At 50.6% G+C, this 23,336-nt stretch overlaps 1 protein-coding gene across 1 annotated transcript in view; it reads right to left on the reverse strand.

Moving 5' to 3' along the window:
* Positions 1-790: 790 nt before the first annotated feature.
* The window catches only part of LOC144721018 (uncharacterized), a 66,514-nt gene continuing 43,968 nt past the window's right edge, over positions 791-23,336 (reverse strand). The window contains exons 3-5 of the mRNA XM_078598299.1: positions 6,021-8,289; positions 3,557-3,825; positions 791-2,435 (exon numbers count right to left, since the gene is read on the reverse strand). Of these exons, the coding sequence (XP_078454425.1) occupies positions 1,690-2,435; positions 3,557-3,825; positions 6,021-8,289 (3,284 nt within the window). The 3' untranslated portion in view covers positions 791-1,689. The remainder of the gene's footprint in view (positions 2,436-3,556; positions 3,826-6,020; positions 8,290-23,336) is intronic.

Below are 23,336 nucleotides of genomic sequence, written 5' to 3' on the forward strand. Positions count from 1 at the left end.
CACAACTCTGATAATGTATGCACTGTCCTTGAAATTGATTGGTCCACACCCGAGACAGCTTTTCTTAGAGCCTAGTCTCACATGGTGTTGGACCAGATGACGCCAAAAGGCGCACAACTCAAAGACAATGCATCTCGTCAAGGAACATAAACCATCACATGAACTCCGGTCATCCTCGCAGCAGCGATATTTGGCTGGCTATCGAACAAATACGATCACTGCATCGCGTGATTTCAGATGCGCTTCCGCGGCCGTCTGGAAATGCTCTTGCTTCCGATATTAGGAAGCCACTGGAGATATGCAATTTTAAATCATCTAGTTTGACAACTCATTTGTGCTTATTTTGTTGTCCTTCCCGCGCACCTCCGATAAGCACGGCTGGCTACGTACGGTGCGAGAGAAGTTAAACACACATGCGTCACATGATCTTTTAACGTCCAGCGTGAAGCAGACGGTATTTTCACGGTCAATACACCCGCAGTGTTAATCGGGGCGGACGCTGGAATTCGAACCGTGAACGTCTGCAACAAGAATCGAATGCGCTACCAACGAGGCCGTGCGGCGCGGCCCATGATGCCGTGGTGTCATCGAGATTGTGCCACGGTGTTTGTTGCAGGGGGTTCACGTTGCCATGCGCCACTGAGAAGGGGTTTAGTAAAAAACACACTGGAACCAAGGACTGGGTGGCAGTGGTGCGTAAAGCATAATTCCCCGTAAAAAACACATTTGTAGTTTTCACTGGCAGAAGTGTACGTGTAAAAAGACACACAGACATTCCGAGCACGTTTAATTTATTAGTGGTGTTTATTGTAGAGCTTATTATTACGCAATTTTATTTAGCTTTACAATGTTTATCTACATTGTGTTGTTCGGGTATACGGTCTGAGTTGTGTAAAGAAACTTGAGAAAACATCTGGATCATTACCCAGGTCCTGATAATCCAATTTTCTTGACACTCCATAACACTGTACTCGGCACTGTCTGCTGTAGGGACTGGCTCTTGAGAGTGACAACCCTGCAAGGTTTCTTCCCTGCGCTACAAGAAGGCTGGATCAAAACCAAGGCCCTTTCTGTCAGTGCCTCATTATCCAGAATTCAGAGTTTGCTGTGTCCTTCACGCCTTCAGAGGTGGGTTATAGCAGCCCGAGGCATGCGACAGTGCCACATTACGGCCCAGGATGGCCTTGTTTTTCGGTCTTGCATCCTGAATACGAGGTGATATTTGCGTCCGTAGTATTTATCTGCTTCTACCACCTGAACATTGCAATGTAAAAAAGTTTCGTTGTCCTGTACTTTAAAAAGCGTGTTGTTTATATGTACAGCAACAAAAATCAGGCGACAAAAATACGACAGCGTTTAAGTTTGGATAACATACAAAAAGGGAACCAATTGGTCATCCCTATAATAAAAAAACAAATACGGTAATATACCGCCTGCAGTGACCAAGTATAAAAAAGAGGACGAAAAAAAGTGTAAACTGCAGATGTGAACGCGTACAAAGTACTACGACGTCAACAACAGCAAAAGAGCACAATCTCAATGTCCCCCCATCGCTCTACCCTGCACATTTTAATTTAGTGACGTTTGCTCCATCCATCGTGGGCGGTTGCCCAGTTAAAAAAAAACTAAAAAAATTGTCGCTCGAGAAGGAGGAGAAAGCAGCGGCAGCTCATGGAGCGCTCTTTGTGTTCAGGAGGAGGCCGGGTTGGTGTGCTCCACCAGGCACCGCGGGCAGTGGGCCTGCACGAAGCGCAGCGCCTCCGCCGCCACGCCGTCGCACTCCTGCACGCTCAGCAGCCGCAGCCCGCGGCAGCCTAGCGCCACGGCGCTCAGCCCGCGGCCCGACACCGCCCCGCAGCCCCTGAGGCCCAGCCTCTTGACTCCCGGGCAGCCCCGCGCGAGCGCCTCCAGCCCTGCGTCCGTCACGAGCGGGCAGCGGCCCACGTCCAGGCTGCGGAGCCTCGCGCAGCCCCGCGCCAGCGCCTCGAGCCCCCGGTCGGAGACCCCCGCGCAGCCGCGCGCGTTCAGGTAGCGCAGGCCGGGGCAGTGGCGGCCCACGTGGCGGAGGGCGGCGTCGGTGACGCGGGCGCAGTGGGCGAGGCTCAGGTAGCGCAGGCGGGGGCCCGCGGCGGCGGCCACCTCGCCGAGGCCCGCGTCCGTGGCGTCGGCGCAGTCGCACAGGCTGAGCTCGCGCAGCGAGGCGCCGCAGTGGCGCGCGAGGGCGCGCAGGCCCGCGTCCGAGACGCCGGCGCAGCGGCGCACGTAGAGGCGCGCGAGGCGCGGGCAGTGGCGCGCCACGGCGAGCAGGCCCTCGTCCGTGAGGGCCGAGCAGCCCGACATGTCGAGGTGGCGCAGGAGAAGGTGGCGGCCGTGCAGCGGGCAGGCCTGGCACGACGGCTCGGGCGTCAGGCTCACGCACGTGATCTCCGGGCAGTCTGCCGATGCGCGCACGGCAAACACGGAATTGGGTTGCGAACGCTTAGGGTTGACTCCAGGATGGGATTGCACCGTCGTGGGTTTTTTGCGCGGGCTCGTCGTGTCAAGCGCTCACACACACACAGACGAGACACACAAGCATCACGTGCACGCAAACCGGTCCATAAATCCTCCCTGACACACACACAATAGTAGTTTTCATGTAGACAATATGTCCCTTGCCAAAGGAAAGCAGAATCTCCACCAGTGGCCGAGACTGTCGGGGGAATCGAGCAATGTTCCACTTTAGCAATCTATCCAACCGCTTAGTAGCAGGCTACAAGTGCGATCGGCATGTTGCTTTAGGAAATTTATAACCTAGGCCGATCGATGCATTTCCCAATGCAGCTCCTCCGAGACGTGGCAGAGTGCCAGGCATTCGTGGCCCTCCGCCAAGAAGTCTTTGGCAACCCGACCAAGTTCAGCTTCAGGAGCGTGGGTTTCAAATACTGTACAGGTAAATAGTGAGGATTGGCGTCTGGTAGACATGCCGGTTGTCAAAAAAGAATCCAGGCAAATATAACCGTGACGAGTCTGTTGAGAGATGGGGGAATGGTGACATCAATAGATTATACTTGAGATGGTTTGACAGGTGACCAGAAGTTCCGGAAACTACATCGTAAAGACCATGTCCGTTAAGGCAAGGACAGAGAGGGGAGACCATAGAAGACCAAAGGAGACAATGAGTTTGTGAGGAGATGCGTCATTGCCACGAAGATGGCGATGGATCGAAGACTGGGGATAGAGGACTCGTGTATGTAAAACGTATTTTGCAATGTACGTAGCCAACCGTGCTAATCGGAGGTACGGGGGAAGGACAACAAACTAAACACAAAAGGTAGTCCTAAAGAAATGAGTTTTCAATCTAGCTTTAAAAGTGCGTAGCTTCAGTGGCTTCCTAAGTTCGCAAGGAAGAGCGTTCCAGACGGCCGCAGAAGCGCATCTGAAAGCGCCACGCGATGCGGCGACCGCCGTCTTTGTCCGATGGCCAGTGGACCCCACTGAGCGGGGGAAACACTCGGGGGAGGGAGAAGAAGAAGAAACCGGCGGGTTCGTGGCGACCGGCGCGAGCGAGACTTGCCAGAGACGTCGAGGTGCTCGAGGTTTGGGCAGCGCGTCACGACCTCCAGGATGCCGCGGTTGGTGATGCGGGGGCAGCCCGACGCCTCGAGACGCCGCAGCTCTGGGCAGCGACGCGCCACGGTGAGCAGCCCCGCGTCGCCCAGCCCCGCCGAGCCGCTGAGCACCAGAGCCTCGAGCGTGAGACACACGTACGGCGTGTCCCGGCACAGCCGAGCCGTCAGCGCGTCCAGCGCCCGCTCCACATCCTGCTCCCCTCCGTCCCACGGCCTGATGGTGCACAGGTGAGCGTTGAGCAGGTGTTTACGTGTGTGTGTGTGTGAATGTTGAACTTCTTTCGCATCGTACGTAGCCAACCGTGCTAATGGGAGGTGAGGGGGAAGGACAAACTAAACGCGAAAAAGCGGTTCTCAAGAAATAAGTTTTCAATCTAGCGTTGAAGGTGCATAGCTCCAGTGGCTCCCTAATATCGGAAGGAAGAGCATTCCAGACGGCCGCAGAAGCGCTTCTGAAAGCGCCGCGCGATGCGGCGACCGTCTTTTGCCTCGCTGGCCAGCCAAAAGCCGCCGCTGCGAGTGTGACCGCAGTTCGCGTGATGGCTTACGCTTCTTTGACGGGATCACCAAGGTATCGTGGTCCATTTGTGGCAAGCACTTTGTGTGCAATGAGCGCGACCTTATGATGATGCATTAGTTCAGCAACCGGAAGCCAATGCAGCTCAATTGTGAAGAAGTGTGGTGGTGGTTGTGTGGGGGGTGTAGAGGTGTGGAAAGAGCAGCTGCGGAGAACCGACGATCGGCAGCCGCGGTCCGTGATTTGGGGACAACGAGCAATGACACACAGAACGAGCCTGCTGGTGTGGAGGGGCATTAAAGTTGTGGCTGGTAAGATTTCCCAAACAAGGGCGATCGAGATAATTTGGCTGTAAATGCATTGCGATTTATCGGTGACAATTTGCACGCGGCTGGAATGATGAATTTGATTTCTCCTGCCAGAGCAGTGTGTTGGCCCGAGAGTCTCTGCAAGGCAAACCCAAAATACTTATTCAAGATTGAGCCTTTGATGGTGTTCATAATCTGTAAAACACTAAGGGCTCGTAAAATAATGTTTAATTTTCGTATGCTTCCTGCTGCAACAAGACAATCAATTTAACCATGACAGCCGCCACTGGCTGATTGGAATGTCCTGTGATGCAGGATGGCGGTGAAGTTACACTAATTAAGAAAATAAATGCGCGTATTAATTACAAAGGAAAACAATGCAATAAAGCAAACGCGCGTTTCAGGGTACAAACGGATATATTCATCAAAATGCTTGGACTCTCTTCACAAAGAAGTGTCAATTTTATGCATGGTGATTTTTATAAGAAACATTAAAATATAAGAGCGCTAACATCTGCGTGCATATACGTGCACGTGGTTGCCATTTGTTCACGACGTCGACACTGCCATAAATGGGTACCTGGTGCAGTGTGTAAACAGCATCACCGGAGAGACAAAAGCGGCCGGGGGTGATGCACGCCACCCCAACCCATCATGTGTGTGCTGTGGCCAGCCTTCATAGGTGCTCGCTAACAGCACTTGCCCCAGTAGTCTTGTAAAGGCTATATGGGGGATATTTGTCTTTGTCCACTCTGAATGGAGGTGCTTTTGAACTAATGTACACCCCTCAGATAAAGTACATCTCACCGGAAATGAAGTTGTACCGTGTGCTGACCCTTGACACTGCTCTTTTGTTTATTGTTGGTCAATGTGTTGTGTTAAATATCGAATGTTGTGAGCGTGTTTGCTCTGTAACACAGGAATGCTTTCAAAAGTAGAAGGCTCTCGTCCGGTTTAAACAAAAACTAAATTTTGTGATGACGATGGTGGCGATGATATGAATAATGAGGAGATGCATCTCATTCAGTTTTTTTTTATTGATTTTTGAATTTTAAAAAAAGTTACTCAAAGAAGCACTCTAATGCTGAGCGGACCTGTGAAAATTCACCGTCAAATTTCGATTAAATGTCACAATCCGGGGCTGCAATTGCATGCAATGTTCCTGTTAAGCTGTCGCGCGCCTGGCTGCAGGGGCCACGCGAACCAATTGCACAAAGGATACAAACCATAAATAATTGATTCTCGCGCGCACAATTTTACGCACGTAACGTGAGCATGACAATCAATTATGAATGAAGAATAATAGATTGATGATCACCGTGATAATGTCATCAGCTGCACCACCAGCATGCATCAGCAAGGCGTCCTTGCGATCAACGGGAAAGTTTGCGGATTGGCGCAGCGATTGCGCACGCCGGACGGTCCGGATGCTGCGCGGGAATGCGCGCGTGGGCCGTGCCTACTTGGGGAAGATCCACGCCCTGCCACTGCTGGTGGCCATCCAGCCGAATCCCATCACCCGTCCCACTCTTCGTTCACAATCGATCGTCACGCTCGCGAAACGGCGCCCGTCGCCTCACTCACCCGAGCGTCACCGCCTTCCAGAGGCGCGGGTCCCACGCCACCAGGTACCAGCGTCGGCAGACGCGCGCGCACCTGCACAGGCTCTCGGCGGCGAGGTTCGCGAACACGCGCAGGAGCAGCCAGTCGGGCAGGCTCTCGATGGAGAGCGGTCTCTTGCCGGCCTCGCCCTTCGTCGGCCGCGCCGGCGGCACCTCGAGCTCCAGCCGGCTCAAGCCGAGGGCTAGCGCGGTCGTGGCGTTCTCGCGATCGACGGGGATGCCGACGCACGCTGCCGCCGGTGCCTGCCCGCGTTGGTTCGGATGCTGCGCGGCGGGAACGCACGCGTGGGCCGTGTGCATTTGGGGAAGATCGACGCCTTGCTGACACTTATGCTGGTGATGATGATGATGATCCGGCGGCGGCTGATGTTGCTGCTCACGATGCTCCTGGCATCTTTCCGGCAAGGCCCTCGCGGATCGTTCTCGCTGCGCGGAGGACGAGTGGGAGCTCGGCGATGAGTGGGAATCGGCGGAGCGCGTGGACACGGGCGAGGATGACAGCGAGCTCAGCGGCTGTGGGGAGAGAGACTGCCTCGTGGAGCTGTGCAGGGGACAGGGCCTGTGCTTCTTTAAGGTCCTCGTGGGAAACATTCTCTGGCCGACTGGCTGCCCGGACTTGAGGCGGGCGTTGCTGGAAGACGACGGTTGAAGCGAGTGATTTCTCTCAAGCAAAGGCGGAGGAGGTGACAGCGACCTGTGGTGGCTCGAGGGCGGTGGGGACAGAAGCCCGTGGTGGTTGGAGGCGGGATGCAGACTCGACTTGCGCTGACTTATCGGAGGCGGGGTGAGCGGCCTTCTTTTGTCGAGGGGAGAAGGCGACAGTGGCCTGTGGCTGCTCAGGGGTGGGGGGGACATGGACCGCCGAAGGCTGCAACGCGCGGGCGAAAGCGCGCGTTGAAGGGGTCTGCTCGGAGGTGGAGAAAACGATCTGAGCTTGTTGCAGGCTGGAGGCGACAGCGACCTGTGGACGCCGCTGGCAGGCGGCGACAGAGGTCTCCAGGGAATGGGAGGAGGTGGTGCCAAGGCTCCCAGTTTCGTGGACGCTGGAGACGGCCCGCGGATGTCGTTGGGTGGCGGGGAAAGAGGCCTCTCGTGGCTGGCGGACTGCTCTGCGAGGTGACTTCGAAGCTCTCGGGGAACCGGAGACAACGGCCTGTGGTTATTTCCTACCGGCGGAGACAGAGGCCGCCGCGCCGACGGCGCTTGGGACGATTTCGGAGCCTGATGCTGGCCGCACGAGAGCCCGGCGCAGTTGAGATACCGGAGGGATGGAGCACATTGCCTGCAATGGGGCAATCGAGGCAGCGCGGGTGGGAGCAGCTCCTGCTGCTGACCGCAGGGCGACAGAGGGCCTTGATGAGGGCTGGAAGCCGGAGGAGATTGATAGCCGACGTCAGTGGTGGGAGTCGGTGTTCGATGGCTGCAATTCGCTGAATGGGCCTGGCAGTGCGAAGGACGCTGCGCATGTCGGTGGCCAGATTGCTGCTCCGCGAGGAGGTTACGGCAGCTTGGAGGCGACAGTGAAGGATGTAAATCTGTCGGCGGTTTGCCGCCCTCGTCGGAATGCTGCGGCGGTGTTTTCGGATAAGCGGACGCAGATGTGGGGAGGAGAGCCTTCTGAAATCCAAACGTGTTTGGAGAATACGACCTTGGGTGGCTGTAGGGGTGAGGCAGGAATGAAATCTGGGAGCCGCAAAACGGAGGAAGGCAAGACTTCTGGAAACCGGCGGGCGACTGCCCGCGGGCGCTCGCTTGGCCAACCGGCGACGTCGGCCTGCCAAGATTCGCGTGCGGGGAAACGGCTCGCCGTTGGCCGTATCCCTTGGAGAGGAGCGAGCATTCGTGGGGCGAAAGGAAGGGCTGCGCGTCGCCCGCCTGCGACGACACGAGGCTGCTGTACAGCTCGCAGTGCGAGGAGACGGGGCACTCGCGCTGGACGGGCGTGCCGCGCGCGTCCGCGGCCATCGGCGAGAGGGGCCGGCACGGGGGTGGCACCGAGCCGGCGTCGGTCGATCGGTCGGCGGGTCGGCCCTGGCGGGCGTTGTCGCCGTCGTGGTGGCCGTGGTGGTGGTGGCGGCTGGACCGGGCGTGCCGATGGGCCGCCGCTTTCGTCCGAGCGGCGTCGGGGCTTGAGGGGGGCGAGCGTTTCATTTGCAGCGGAGGGGGCAGCGGGAAGTCGTCATCGTTCTCGCCGCACGGGAGGTTCGCATCCTGGGAGCTCAACCCCGAATCTGCGGGGGGTGGTGGCAGGGAAGGGTGGGAGGGGGAACATCGGAAGGACGCAGGGAAGGAGTTTGCGTGAACGTGGCTGCTGCTGACAGGTGATAATATTCAGGTGCCCGGGTCAAAGGGAAATTCACGGGCCGCTGGAAAAGCATCGATTGCAGTGTTTTACGATTTGTGGTTAGAACACATGGTTATAATCATATATGATTGCTCTGGTATTGCTATTGTTATCCCTTGTTAATCAGATATGTTGTTTTTGCGTACGACAATAATTAAAAAATGAAACTGGATATCACTCGTACTGCAAATGCTAATTCCACAAACATAATTGGTTAAAATATCATTTATATTATGCTTCCTGAAAACATGTGTAGTGTTTATTTTTACTTTTAAATTGTAACATTAAATATGCAGTCTACATTATCCGTATTTTATTGCTTCCTCATTTATCTACATAAAATACAGCGTGCAAACTACGAACATACATGCACAATGCAATGCCAGGCTTGTGCTGTTCTATGGGTCTTTTGGTAAAGCCACGTAGATAGAAAAATAATAAAGAAATATCACGACGTTTCGATCGCAACACCCGAAGACAATTGCTTGTGTTGTGATCGAAACGTCGTGATATTTTTACTATTTTTCTATCTATGTGGCTTTACCGAAAGACCCATAGAATATGTATTCCTGCAGTCACGAAAGCTTTACGTCAAGGCTTGTGCTAGTTTTCCGCTGCTCTGCAACTCTGAATGTCTCTCCGTGTCTCTCGCGCTGTGCGTCTGCTGTGTGTGTGTGTTTCTCTGTCTGTGTGTGTTTCTCTGTCTGTGTGTGTGTGTATGTCTTTGTCGTTTGTGTCCCTGGGGGACTGGTAGTGCAGCGGTTAGCACGCAGCGCCATGAACCAGGCAAGCCAAGTTCGATTCCAGCTCACATGTCCTGGGCCTCGCCTAGGTCGAATCAGCCTCAAATGCGTACATGGTGCGGCATGGTTCTGGCCACCCACTTTCTCATTACCGTGCTGGCCTTCCAAAGTGCTCTCTAACAGCACTTGCCCCAAAAGTCTGTTCAGGTTATAAGGTGGATCTTTGTCTATTGATGTTTGCCAGCCTCTCAAAATTGAGCATTTTGCCCTTGCCCGCTGGACTTCACGAACCGCTTGACAGCCTCCAGTGATGCTCGTAACATCTGGATCTCAATTGCCCCCCCCGCCCAGCCCCTCGGGTCAAAGAGCCAGAGGTCACGTCCACACTGCTCGTGCGAATGGCCGCAGGGAGAGTGGAATCGGCGGTGGGGGAAATCTCGAATGCCACCCCCACCCCCAACCCCCCCCCCATTGTGTCCTCTTGCCCCCACTTCTTCCCATAGCCTACCTAGTCCGCGCTTTTAGAGCATTTTATTGCATCTGAGCGGCCTTCGTGTACACAGTAGACTCTCGATTATTCAGTTTATCCGATTTGCGGATTAACCGCGCACCTGAGATTTAGACATGAATTCATAACTCATGGAATTTCCCTTAAGGCCAAATCATTAATCTAAAACACTTATACATTGTTATTCTTGGAAATGTTTAATGAAAGTCGTGTGCTTAAACCGAACTCAATTTTACTTACTTAAACATGTTAGTGTTTTTTGGCATAGAGATCTGCGGACAATGGTTATATTTTTGGATTATCTGCGATTTTGAATAATCCGTGGCCATCCTCCCCGTCATTAGCGTGGATAAACGAAAGTCTACTGTGTTTACATATTAACATGCAGGTTGTTCAATGTAGAGCATGGAGGTTGCATTTACGAGATCACGTTTCTTACTAAAAGGTAATGGTGCAGTCCTGCAGTCGCTTGCTCATCCCCACTGCTAACAGAATAGTCTCCACGAGAAGGGGCTCTGCAGGACCCCTCGGAAGGCATTTGGCCAACTCTTCCATGCTGACTAGACATCTTGAAAGAGTACCAACAATTTGCCCCGACTCACAACCAGCTGATCGACTGTTACTTAACCAAAGCATTAGATATTTTTTTAATATATACTAATGTATATTTAAGAATGTACTATAAACTAAAACGATCAATCGTATGCCAACTACAGTTTCAAAGGCCAGTCAGAGGTGCCGCATCATCCTCAACGAGCTGACAAAGAGTGCTCCTGTATTTTGTGATTCGTTAGTTTTCAATGAATTCAAACAAATGTTAATTGGACAAGTTCCATTGTGACATGGTGACCTATTTTGTCTCACGATGTCTCGCAATCTGTGAAATGTTTACACCAGATGGCCTGCGTTAATGAATGCCCGCCAGCGTTTCGTGTCATCAAGACGATGGGCCGACAGCGATGCAGTGTGGCAGGGTCAGGCGAAGTCCCGTTAACTCAACCGAGTGAGAGGGCGCAATGAGATTCCTGGCTGTTATAATCACATCGTGTATTTATATTCGTTTACAGGACCTTTACAACATTGAAGTCGCGAGCAGTGCGTGACCAGTCCAAATTAATATTGGTTCCCAAAATAAGTGTTCCTCTGGGAACTAATATTCACTGAATATATTCACAAATATTCACTGAATATTTGTGAATATTCATACTCCCAGGGGAATAAATATTTGTTATCACCAGGAAAACATTTTTCCAGTTAGAGTTTCATGTTACTTTGTTTTAAAAATAAATAAGGTGGCCAAAATATTGGCTCCGAGAAAGAATGAATGTTCATTCCTGGAGAAACGAGGAATTGAAGGATTTTTTTTTACTGAACCAGCAAACGTTTAACTCCTCTTATAAATGCCATAAAGTGTATCCACTCTACAACAGGATGGTGTCCTCTGGTCACAATCAGAATATTTATACTGGAGGAATCCGATGAGCTATAAAGCTCTTTTTCACAGATTTCCAGTAGGGGCACGGGGTAGAACGTTACAACAAACAACACCAGTACAGAAACACACGATAGGAGTACACATACAAATACAACTAAACCATCCCTACCCTACCAGACAAAGCCCACTGAGGTATTCACTTCTTTTTAAAACAGCGACCTGACCACAAATTATAGCTCAACAAAGTGGCTTATCATTTACACATTAATATACCAGCAAATTAATCTAAATAGTCTAAACGCATACTTCTAAAATGTGGCCATTTTCCAAACCCTCGTAAAAGTGAAAAAAAACCGAAGCCTCGCAAAGTACCGCTGCATGCCCTTAGTGACATTCAGCTGCAACTGGCGATGGTGTCCCCGAAGGGAAATGCCGTTGAGGAAGTCAGGGGCGACCACCTGGAACAATCCTCTCTTAGTCTTGGCTCGATAACCCTCGTGCAGAGGGGTGCGGTGTTTCGTGGAAAGGAACAGAGGATGGCATCGGATGGGATATTAAAAAACCCAACAACGTTGAACCGTTGGCTTCGTGCAAAGTAGCTCAGCAGGGAGGGTGCTGAGCACGAGGCCGGCCTGCTGTATCGAGCCGACCCGTAAGCAGCCTTTTGGGACCCCCAGTACTTAAGTAGGAAATACGCATTGTGCCTAATGACTTGTCCGTAAGCGGGGAAGCCATGCGGAACGCTTCCAAATGTTAAAAGGCCACATGTGCCGCCCCATATGTCCTTTCCCCTAGGGAGCGAGAAATGCCGACACACACACACAACCCCTATTAACCCCGTATCCTATAGCTGGCTTATTGGCTGCTTAATCCTAAAGCTTAGAATCACCAGCGGTGATGGCAGACAAACTGACTGATGGACTGCGGGACACGTCTTTAGGGTAACATTATCAGGGCTAGCATTGGGGGGCAGGTGAGGAGCGTAGGGTGATTGTGCCGGAAGCGTGGTGGATGATTTGGTGGTTTCGGCAAAGTCATTGCATTGCTTTCGACCTTGCCGTGCTGAAGAGTGAATCCACAACATTTACAATTTTTTAGTACGACGTTTCGCTGGTAATTACATCCAGCATCATCGGGCAATTAAATGTTGTTGATTCACTCTTCAACACACAGGTGCGCTAAAGTAGTGAACTATTTGTCTTTTGTCAACGTGACACTTTTTTACTGATTGGCCGTGTAGGGTGGTAGACGATTACGACACATTTATAAATAACGCGATCTAACCCAAAAACGTTTATTATGAATAGTATGTATGTTGAACTTATTTCGTACCATACATAACCAAACCGTGCTAATCGGAGGTGCTGGGGAAGGACAACAAACTGAACACGAAACACAGCTCGAAAGAAATTCGTTTTCAATCGAGATTTAAAAGCGCATCGCTCCAGTGGCTTCCCAATATCGAAAGGACGCGGCAGTCACAATGCCCTGGCCACTTTGACCACGCCGCTGACCCCCACGGTGGCTTGCTACACCGACATCTTCGCGCCGCGGGGTCAAACGTCCCTTTAATTTGTGTTGGTACGCAAAGGAACGTGACGTAATCAAAAGTAATGCACCGACGTGATACGTTTCTAGTGTTGTCAGCGTTCACTCTTTGGCCAGAGCCGAATGATACAGGTGTGGCCGAGCTGCACAACTACATCAACACTTGGTTGGCTTCATATTTTTGGTTATTTCGGTAAAGTCACGTAAAAAGAACCAAGAATATGAATCCCTGCAGTCACGAAAGCTTTAAATCGAAACTTGGTTGGCTGTCGTGGCCCGGTGGCTCATGGGGTCGGAGTAACGAGCCGGCACTTCTCATTTCCAGGGTTCAAGTGCGGGTTTCAGCCGCCCGTTGTTAAACCAGGTCCCCCAGTTGAAATGTAGTCGTCACTTAATTTGGCAAAAAAAAACAGTTCTGAGAATGAAAAATATGTGATCGCCATGAGAACCACAACTCTACGGCAGGGCAAGTGGGTCAGCGCCGTGCTCCTCGCTCATGTGGACAAGAAGTCACTTGAAGGAATCCCAAAAGCGGTTCAGTGATATGGGGCGTCCATAAATGACGTCACGTGATTTTGGACGATTTTTTACACCCCCTCCCCCGCTCATCACACGGCGTCACAGAAGTCAGACACCCCCCTCAAATATGACGTCACAAAGCTCTGCCCCCCCCCCAAAACCATAGTTCCATTTTGAAAATAACACATGCTTCAAATCGCTTTACACTATTGTCATTGTAGTGTGTATTTAATGTGACGCTGCACTCTGATGTTGGAGTGTTGTTATAACAATTCTATATTTATTTAAAGTTGCGCATTTTGATGTGACGTCATATTTCTCAACCCCCTCCCCCCCTCGTCACACATCGTCACAAATGTCTGCCCCCCCCCCCAGGTGCGTGACGTCATTTACGGACGGCCCCTATCACCTTAAGCGAGCCGTTCTCGAACGGCGGCGGGTGCTCCGCTTCGTCCCATGGCGCGACACCAACGGCACGAATTTGAACAAAATTAGGAAGGAAGACAGAAGCGAAAGCGTTGATGATGGCTTGCAGCTAGCACAAGCAGGGGAACTTCATCAGCCTGGTCCTGCAACTAACCACGGAGGATGCGCAGGTGCGTGGGGTGCATTCGTTCGACAGCCCATTGATGAAACGCGATTATTGTTGCGCTCGCTCGCAACAACGTGCATCAGTTTGCACGAGTGAGGGTCGACGGTATTCAAGGCGCGTCGCACACGTGACTTGATTGCACAAACTCTGCAGCCAGTGGAAATTCAGACGAAAGAAAAAACTAGGCGGAGGAATCGGGTCGTTGAATAGAATGACGACATCAGAATCGTGATACAAATTCCGTCAAATTGTTTGCGGGGAGAATCGTTCGCTCTGCGCTCGCTTTGTGTTCGCTGCAGTTGTATGCCGAAAACCCGTCTTTTTTTGTTATGCGAGCAGGCATCAATCAGGGGGAGCCAACTCCACCTCTGAGAGCAGGCGGCCTGGACCGTCGCCAAAGTTCTGGTTTGTTGCAGACGATGGTGGAGCCGGGGACACGCTCTAATTTCGCAGCGTGCGCCGTCCGGGCGAGATCCCGGCAAGGTCGGAGCAGCACGCTGGAAACGCACGTCCTGTGGAGCGCATTATACGGTGGCCATTTAAGCGCAGCTCGTGCACATGCCCACGGGACTGGACACCAAGAGGTTTGACGACAGAAGCAAAAACCTTGAGGTTTTTTTTTCTTACAATGAAAATAAAAAAAAAATTGTTTCACTCGCTCAGAAATTATATTTCAAGACATTTCAAATGTAGCCGTCAGCACAATGCTTTTATTTAGCAATTTTTTTAGATGTTCCGTTTTGCGAAACAATATAGCTCTGGCGAGGATTAGAACAAAAAACCTGGCAGGGAGCAGGCCAAAGTTGCGGGACTGAAACGGTTGAGTGCATGGTTTGGGGGTGGTGCTTTTGTGACCGAGACACAGCGAGGGTTACAGTTACAGCGTTAAAAGATGCATCGATTAAAACGGGACGAGAATTGACGAACCGAATCAACTTGTATTGGATCACTAGTTCGGTTGGGGCTGCTGCCTGATGCTAATTCGTATTTATTTACACACTGACCTGAGTTCAATTAATGGTCATGCTAATATGAGTGGTGAGTGATATTTTAACCGGACCAAAACGAATTGACCAGCATGGTGAAGTATGCTCAAATAAATATTACGATTGACACGGAATGGGGAGGCCCTCATCCAGTAGTCGAATAACATGGGGCTGTAAAAGTTCCATGCCATTTACTGTAAAAAAAAAAGGTGTGAAAATATTTCCGGATGGCATCATCTGTAAAAAATAAATAAACCCATCATGTATCCACTGCTACAATCCCCCATGCTCTTGCGCAAGATCGCCACGAAAAACATATTTTCCATAAAGTTGTTCAACCCATCGTCACCTGTTTAAATAGCGAACAAATTGTATAATGTGCGTACCGATTACCGTTCATTCTCCGTCTACATATTCATATAACTGGCCTTCAATGCCGCCTACAGACCTCTGGCTCGGGCGCGCATAGCCGCATCCGTTAGACAGTCATATCGATAGCGGTTGTTTTATTTCCTCCCGAGTTTCACTTTCTGTCCACAGCACATTTCCTCCTAATATAATTTAGATGCACATGGGCTGGAGCTCCTCCAAGAGCCGCCGTCGTCTCTTCAGCGGGGGGCCCTGCGCGCTGACGGCGCACGCCGATGCTGCGGGGTTTGCGCTTTCGCAAATGCCACGTGGCCCCCTCGCCGCTGGCAACTGCTCGCCGTGCGCCACCGCAGAGGGCCTTAGCATCCGTACGCTTAGGGATTTGGCAACGTGGCCCCCTCGCCGCTGGCAGCTGTTCACCCTGCTCCACCACAGGTGGGCCTTAAAAAAATAAACTAAACGAAGATTTGTTTACATTTTACCAGGTAAGGCCCACTGTGCTATTTAGCTCCTTTTCAGAGGCGACTTTGCCACAAATAATATTATCCCAATTAAGTGGCTAATCACGTGGGAATTTATAACAGCCAAATGCTCTTAAACGCATGTTGATTCTAAATGTGGAGGGGGAAACCGGAGGACCCGGAGTATAATCCGCGCGACCACGGAGAGAACACGCAAACTCCAAATATACAGCAGGCGTCAGGGTCAGGATCGAACCCGCGACTCTCCTGTATACCAGGCAAGGTAGTTAGCATCTCGCCCCTGAACGTCCATGAACTTAGGGTTTTGGCGACTTGGCAGCTGCTCACCCTGCGCCACCACAGAGGTCCTTCGCAAGCTTAGGGATTTGCCGACTGGGAATTCCTTTCCAAGGTGGCATTCCTGCTATCTGGGAATCGCGGCATTTAAATCGCCACAGCTGTTGTAGAGTTAAGCCAGAGGTTTTGGCTTAACGCAGTGAAAAACGAGTTGGGTCCTGTTCGTTTAATTCTTCTAAAAAATGCGGTGGAGATGCTGTGTGTGATCTCCATAGTCGTACTTATTTTCTTTTCATTTTGTAATATCTGGCACGTGGGAAATGAGACGAAGTCATCGGCGAAGGTGGCGACGTACAATTCCGTTGCCTCTTTTGGATGCCAATAAAAATGTACGGCAGCTCGCTTGCCTGCTGCGCTGTTCAGCAGGGTGATGTCACTATGAATAATGTGCTTATCTACGTGTATCATGGATTGGCAAGCTGTATGTCTACAAAGTGTCAATCTGCCTGCCGCCTGACTGCCAATCTGTTCATCTGTAAAGTACAAAAAAAAGCATCTCTATTATTCAATCACTATACAGAGACACGCGAGATTCAGCATGACCACGGGGCAACCCGGAATTTGCTTGGTTAATCCAGTCTTGGAGTTGGGCCATCTTATACTTGGCCCCAAGTTAAATCTCAACTTGACTCAGATGATTTAAGTTGGGAGCGGGGTGTCGTGGCCCAACTCCAGAATAAACTCATGAGGCGATTGTCTTGCCGCCCGGTGGTCCAGGTGAATCCAAGACCAGATCTTCCAGAACGTGCCTGATCTCATCGATGAAGCTACGCAGGTTGGAGTCTGGATACCACATAGACTGGGCGACCAGCACGCACAACACAGGGAGTTGTAGGCTGCTACGTACGGGGACTTATTGTCAGCAGGGGGCAGTGCGGTAAAAAGTATTGTTGCATTGCACTATGCTCCCCGCCTTCACCAACCAGCACAACGTTATGGGGAGGTCCTGATCCAGCTGTGGGTTGACAAAAAGGCGGTAGATTTACACACAGGCTGGGTGAATGGCAGACCTGCAATGATTCACCGTCCCCACCCCCCACACTTTTAGGATTAAATTTGTTGCCAAGTTTAAGTTTAACACGTAGCAGGCTTTCGCGACCAATATCATCCATAATAGAGGTTTTTTTGGGGCTTAGATCGTGTAAATATATAAATGTGTCGTTAAACCCGCCACCACCCGACACAGCCAACTAGTAAGGGTTGTCACGTAAACAGAACGTGCCAATTCGTCACTAGTACAGCATTAGTGTATAGTGTAGAGTAGTGTATAGTGTATAGTAGTGTATAGTGTAGAGTAGTGTAGTGTATAGTGTAGTGTACTAGTACAGCACTAGTGTGTAGTGTATAGTAGTGTATAGTGTAGAGTAGTGTATAGTGTAGAGTAGTGTAGTGTATAGTGTAGAGTAGTGTATAGTGTAGAGGAGTGTATAGTGTAGAGTAGTGTATAGTGTAGAGTAGTGTAGTGTATAGTGTAGTGTACTAGTACAACACACCAGTGTGTTGGAGAGCCAAGCCACAACATTTACAATCTGAGTACGACATTTCGCCAGTAATTACAACCAGCTTCATCAGGCGACAGCCAGAGTTGTGGAGTAGTTCACCTGTTTCGTTCCTGATATCGAGGCGTAGATGTGTTGACCACCCTTCTACGCTCTTGAGTCAACGTATATTATGCATGCGCATTATGCGGGCCAATTGATCGTGTCCTTCCTGTCTGTTGTGTGTATTAAAATAGCCGTACCAACGGTAATCTCTATTGAAGTACCTCTATCATGTTGCCAAGATTCGATGGTCAAGAATCCATTTTATTTTTAGTCAGTGGTGCAATTCTTGAGTGGCGGACAATTTGATTCACGCTTGCGTAGGGTTAACTAAGTCATTTTAATCAACGAGTCGACGCATCCAAACAGACCCCTGGTCGGCAGGAAGGATTCGTATTTTGGGAAGTAAAGGAGGTAGCTAGGTATTGCAAGCAAAGTGTCCTTCCAAATCTCACGCCACTCTTTCGTGTTTTATTTCGCTAAGTTCATCTCAGAGAGGTTCTCAAAGTCACGTCATGAGACGAAACATCCATTCGGAACTCTCACAGAGCATTGGATCGCGCCTTGATGGAAACGGGCCTGGAACGAGAGATCACAGAACTGATTTTGAGATCTCTTCCACGCTAGGAGGCAGCATTTTCGCACCCATTTCCTGACTGCCGAACGATTGTTTTTTTTTTCTCAGAGCTGGGATTTTTTTTTTGCCAAATCAAGTGGAAACCCACGTTCAATGTGATGGGATTTTTTTTTATATGTGCAGTTATTGGTGATCAGACGGGGACCGGTAACCCGGTAGGTCAGAAACCCAAGTGTAATCGTGGGCAGCTGCCCACATGAAAAGCCTAGGGTCTCAGCGGTCCCACTTCGAGCACTCTGACCTCCAAACCACCTGGCCACCTCCCTCCCCTGTTGATTGTTATCATACATCACCGAGCATCGCGAAAGGTTACTCCTGGCTGAAACAGAAGAGCAAACCCGGCAGTAGCAGATGTAATAAGAACAAGTACAACAGCGCCTTTTATTTATCCTCGCTTAGTGTCAAGCTCCCTTTACAGAAGAGTCCTGCATCGCGACGTTTTGTCAATTTTATTCATGTGTGTTTTTGGCGAGTGGGGTTAACACTCAAATCTCTGCACAGTTGAACTCAATAATCAGTTGCTGTACTACTGCCATCTCCTGGTTATACTCCCAGCTTAAGCCTCTACAACGCCTGGTATGTTTTTGTTTTGCCCTGCTTAGCTCAGCTTAGCTTCTGAGATCTGACGGGATATCGGGTGCATTCAGGGTGATTTGGTCAATGGCGCTTTGCGCATCCTCTTTGCTTTCCCGTGTTCCCTTTAAAATTAAACAAGAGGGCCGTTGAAAGTGCCGCTGCAGAGAGAGAGAGGGTGATTTGAAGATTAGTGGGCGGTGAGCTTTGGGGGGGAGGGGGGGTTCTCACACGGACGTGAAAAGCGGAGTCTGCGCCACCCCGACCCTCGCAGTAGTAAATTGTCTGACCGTTTGTAAATAAGTTTGTGACAAACGGTCTCTGCTATAATGTGCACTTTGTTGAGCTTGACCGTGGTGGGGGGGGGGAGAAGAGGAAACTTCAGCGACTTTCAAAAACACACAGGACCCTGAAGGAGATGAGTTATTGGTGTGGGATGGGTCTTTGCGGAGACAAATGTCGTATGGCTGCCTGTGACATGCCGGTGAGGAACGGCCACATTGTAGTAGGATGGGGGGCGGTGGGGGGTGAGGAATCTGAACTTGCAGAGGACATCAGGCGGGAACAATTTTTGGAGACACGCCTCGCTTGGAATGACAGAAACTCGGGACGAGTTGGAAGGAGAGGGGGCCCACGTGAAGCGTGCGTGCGTCCACGCTTGCGCGTACAGCGACAAAGCCCCCCGTGTAATTGTACAGAGTGCTGGGGCGAGTGCCGCCAGTGAGTGCCTGTTCAGGGTTTGGCACGAGACACAAACAGGTTGTTATAGGTTGCTGTCGGAGGCTTTTAAAACACAAGCGCCAAAAAAAACAATAAATTAAGCACACCTATCGATAGCACTTGCCCTAAAAGGGGGGAAACTATATAATGGGCGACGTTTCGGGCAATGGCTCATCTTCTCTGCCTATATATTGTTTTTCCTTTTAGGGCAGTGGTATTGACAAGTCTGTTGAGATTTAATTCCTGAACGAGTGCTGTGAGAGCATAGGGAAGGCCGGAGTACTTGGCTTGCTCAGCTATGTTCACTCTTAATAACAACGCTTTCGTTCGGTTCGATCGCATAAATGAATGTGTAATTAACCCAACCCGGCACCGCCAATCGGTATGGGTTGTCACTTAAACAAAACGTGCCAATTACATCTCGAACACACGTTTTGTTCACGCGACAAACCCCTTACTAATTGGCCGGTGTCGGGTGGCGGCGGGTTTAACGACACGCTTATAATCACGCGATCTAACCCCACAAACAACACCAACAGCAACAACACACTGTATTGCCAATAATATTGGTCGCGAAAGCGCGCGTGTCAATCTACGTCCACGCTCAAAGGCATCCACGGCGAGTGCGCATGCGCACCGCCACCGATACGCGGCACGCGCTCATTTCTCACTCGCGCTGCCACCACGCGAGCCGCGTGTTTGTGTGCTCAGAAAACATCAACCTCGCATTCGAACCATGGGAAATGTTTACACCATTGCCTTCGCCCTCAGATCAACGTATCATTAAGCATATTGTTTTAAATCAATTACTTCGCCGCCGAGCCGTGGCCAACTTCCCTAACCTATTCATAACTTTGCTGTAAAAACAGGAGATTGGGCTTCAGTGCAGTCCGCCAGTGTTTATTAGTTTAAGAAAATGAATGCAAGCTGGGATGTTGAGCCTGGGCCCTGGAAAAAGATCGTCACGCCGGACTAACAGCGAGGATAGCGTGGAGCTGCGCAGCGGACGATGAGCGAGCCAGTGGTACTCTCCCAGGATGGAGCGAGGCGTGGTGGGTTTAAATGCGAAATACTGCGTACGGATAAGAAGCGTGGAAATTGACAACAACAACATAAAAATGCCACCAAAGATGAAAAGTGCACAAAGAAGTATGGAGACATGCATGCTTGGAATTACAGAATGAGAGACGCTCGATTTATTGAGCGATAAGACGTGGATCAGAAACGTGGAAATTGGCAAAGGAAATGACACAAAAGCTCAAAAATGCACAAGAAAAGTACGGCAGAGGTGCATGCTTGGGATGTCATTGTGAAAGAAAAACACATGTAGAAGAGAAGATACGCAAGTGACGGACAACATACTGGCTGCCAAGTAAAGAAATTGTGCTTGGGCAGTGGTGGAGACGAATGACTGAGTAGCAGCCAAAGGTGGAAACGACGCCTGAGAGAGCATTGAAGGCGGATATGAAGCGATGAGATGAGCTTCTGTGTAGGGAGCGAGATGCCTCGTGGCACCGTAGGATTATGAGGGATGGCGACAGCTTGGGAAGGCCATCCAGCAGTGACTAGATCATGGCCATTGATGGTGATGATGATGATGAGAAAGGCTACGCATATGCACCCGTATCTCTGCTGCATTTACATTTATGAAAACATGTCTGTGTCTTCGGTCTACGCTTTTAGGACAACAACTCGCTCGTGAATGCATTCACGCATGCCTGAAATCGGATATTGAAAGCTAAGCAGGTTTTAGCCCGCTCATTACTTGGATGGGAGACTGCCTGGGAATACCAGGTGTCGTAGGCTGGCACGTGACCAGGAGATAGATGGCAGTCCAGCTGGGATTGTTACCCCCCTCGTATGGATTTCTCCAGGTGGCTGTACAACAACAACAAAATGTCCCACGTCCTCAACACCCATGAATGGAATTGGCCAAACATCCAAATATAGGACCCTCATACAACACGAGTCTTGACACTCGGCGAGACTTTGAGTCGTTCTCTCTCAGCTCCATTCGAATACTGTGATGGTTTGCAAGTCTAACTGAATCTAGTCCACTCCAACTGATGTGAAGTGTGCATGATTGATGTCAATTTGCGCAATCCATCAAAAGCTGTTTATTAAACCGTGGCTTGGCTTGCACTTGTGGTGACACGTACCCACGCGCACACACAAACGCGGGCACAATAAAACAGCTGTCAATCACCGCTAAGTGGCCGTGGTGCTCGAGGTGGTGGTGGTGATGTCACCCCACTGGACAAACAGCGCCCAGACACACACGCACACGAGTGTGCGGTAAGAAGGCAAACACATCGTGGATTAAACACAACAAATACATCAAACAGTCAATCTGTCTTTGTTAATGCAGGACCGTGGTAGCACACTTAAACCTGGAACTTTCACCATCGTCGCACAAGACTTGATGAGCGCACTGCTTGCAAATCAGAAGGTAGCGAGACTGCATCCTCTTCATCCTTCTCGGTGATCGATCAAATGGGCACCACGAATGTGGAGAGGTGAGCACAAATCCCATTGCTCAGCTGAATGGGAAATCGCTTTGACGTCGATTTCGCACAGATGGAGCGTTCCCAAGTGAAATACAAAATGACCACCGTGACGCCACGCCGGTCATTGTCTACCTGTTCCGGCAGTGGGGTCATTTAATGTGGACTGTACCAACTGCTGGGTTAGAATCAGATGGTAGACAGCAACAGCGATGTGCTCCCAAGTGTGAGGGACGTGAGTTTGAATCCCGGCCCGGGTCCAACTCTTCCAAACATTCCGGCAGAGTCGGGATGTGAAACAACCTCGCTAGCGTCACACAGTGGGAAGTTGTCGTAGGGCCCTTTTTGTCAATCCACTGCTGGTCTGAGAGGGATTGTGGGGGTTATTTGACCATACTTCACCGTGCTGGTCAGTGCGAATTTGTTTGGTGTAGGCGGGGAGAATTCGACAGGGGGTATAGCAGGAGTGTACAATCATGTTTTTTGCTCTACTTTCCTCTTGTGCTGCACACATCGATATATACTATATAGAGAGTTAAAGTTCAGTACAGCTCTCATCCACTAATCTCTCTCACCTCTATCTATGAGCTAGGAAGCAGGGCCATTGCCCGAAACGTCACCGATTATACATGCCCTCCTTTTAATGCGGCGTTATTAACGAATGTGTTGAAGTGTGTACAGTTGAATGGAGAGGCTGGTCTTTGCCGGCGGCCGGGGTGATGTTGATCTTACATTGGTGGGTCAAGACAGCTCTTGACACTGTAAACAGGTGTTGACACACGGTGTTGGTTCTAAGCCTTCGATGCGTCCCATCACGAAGGAAAACTCGTCTCTTTAAACACAAGCCCCAAGGGTTTAACCCTCACCGCGTTGTCTGCGGTGGCCGTGCCATGGTCGTATGTTCGTGGGTTTGTAGTTAGAGCTGGGAAGAGTGAGCCGTTTAAGTTGATTGATCAGCTAAGAATGCCATCGACTTCGTCGTCGTGGTCGGTTGCTCGGGTCCCCACTAAAATTGCTGATGATGCCAATTGCATCACCAAGCCCCGCCCATCACCTCCCGTCCAGCGGCACACGTGGGGAACAGAGGAGGCACGTGCTTTTTTGTCTCTCCCTCCAATTATTTTCCTGTTGTCCTATTAATCAAGCAACGGAATCGATCATCGGTATAATAATCTATTACTGTACGTGCATTATTGGACGCTCCAAATATCTAGACGCAAATGCTCCTTTTTAATTTAAATTCGCGTGGTGATGTTTAACTCGAAGTCGGCGCCCAAATTCGCATAAGCGGAATCCGCTTTCGGTCTCGCGGTGGTGATCTTGGCTCTTGCCGGCGTGGGGCGAGTGAGGATGGTGGCGACACTCCGATGGGCATCCGTGCGACAGTCTTTTTATTATTGCACGCTTTTATTTAACTCACTCTGTCTGTTGTTGTCGTTGT

Source organism: Lampetra planeri, chromosome 10, assembly GCF_965212315.1.
Source record: "Lampetra planeri chromosome 10, kcLamPlan1.2.h2, whole genome shotgun sequence".
Classification (NCBI taxonomy): Eukaryota; Metazoa; Chordata; class Hyperoartia; order Petromyzontiformes; family Petromyzontidae; genus Lampetra; species Lampetra planeri.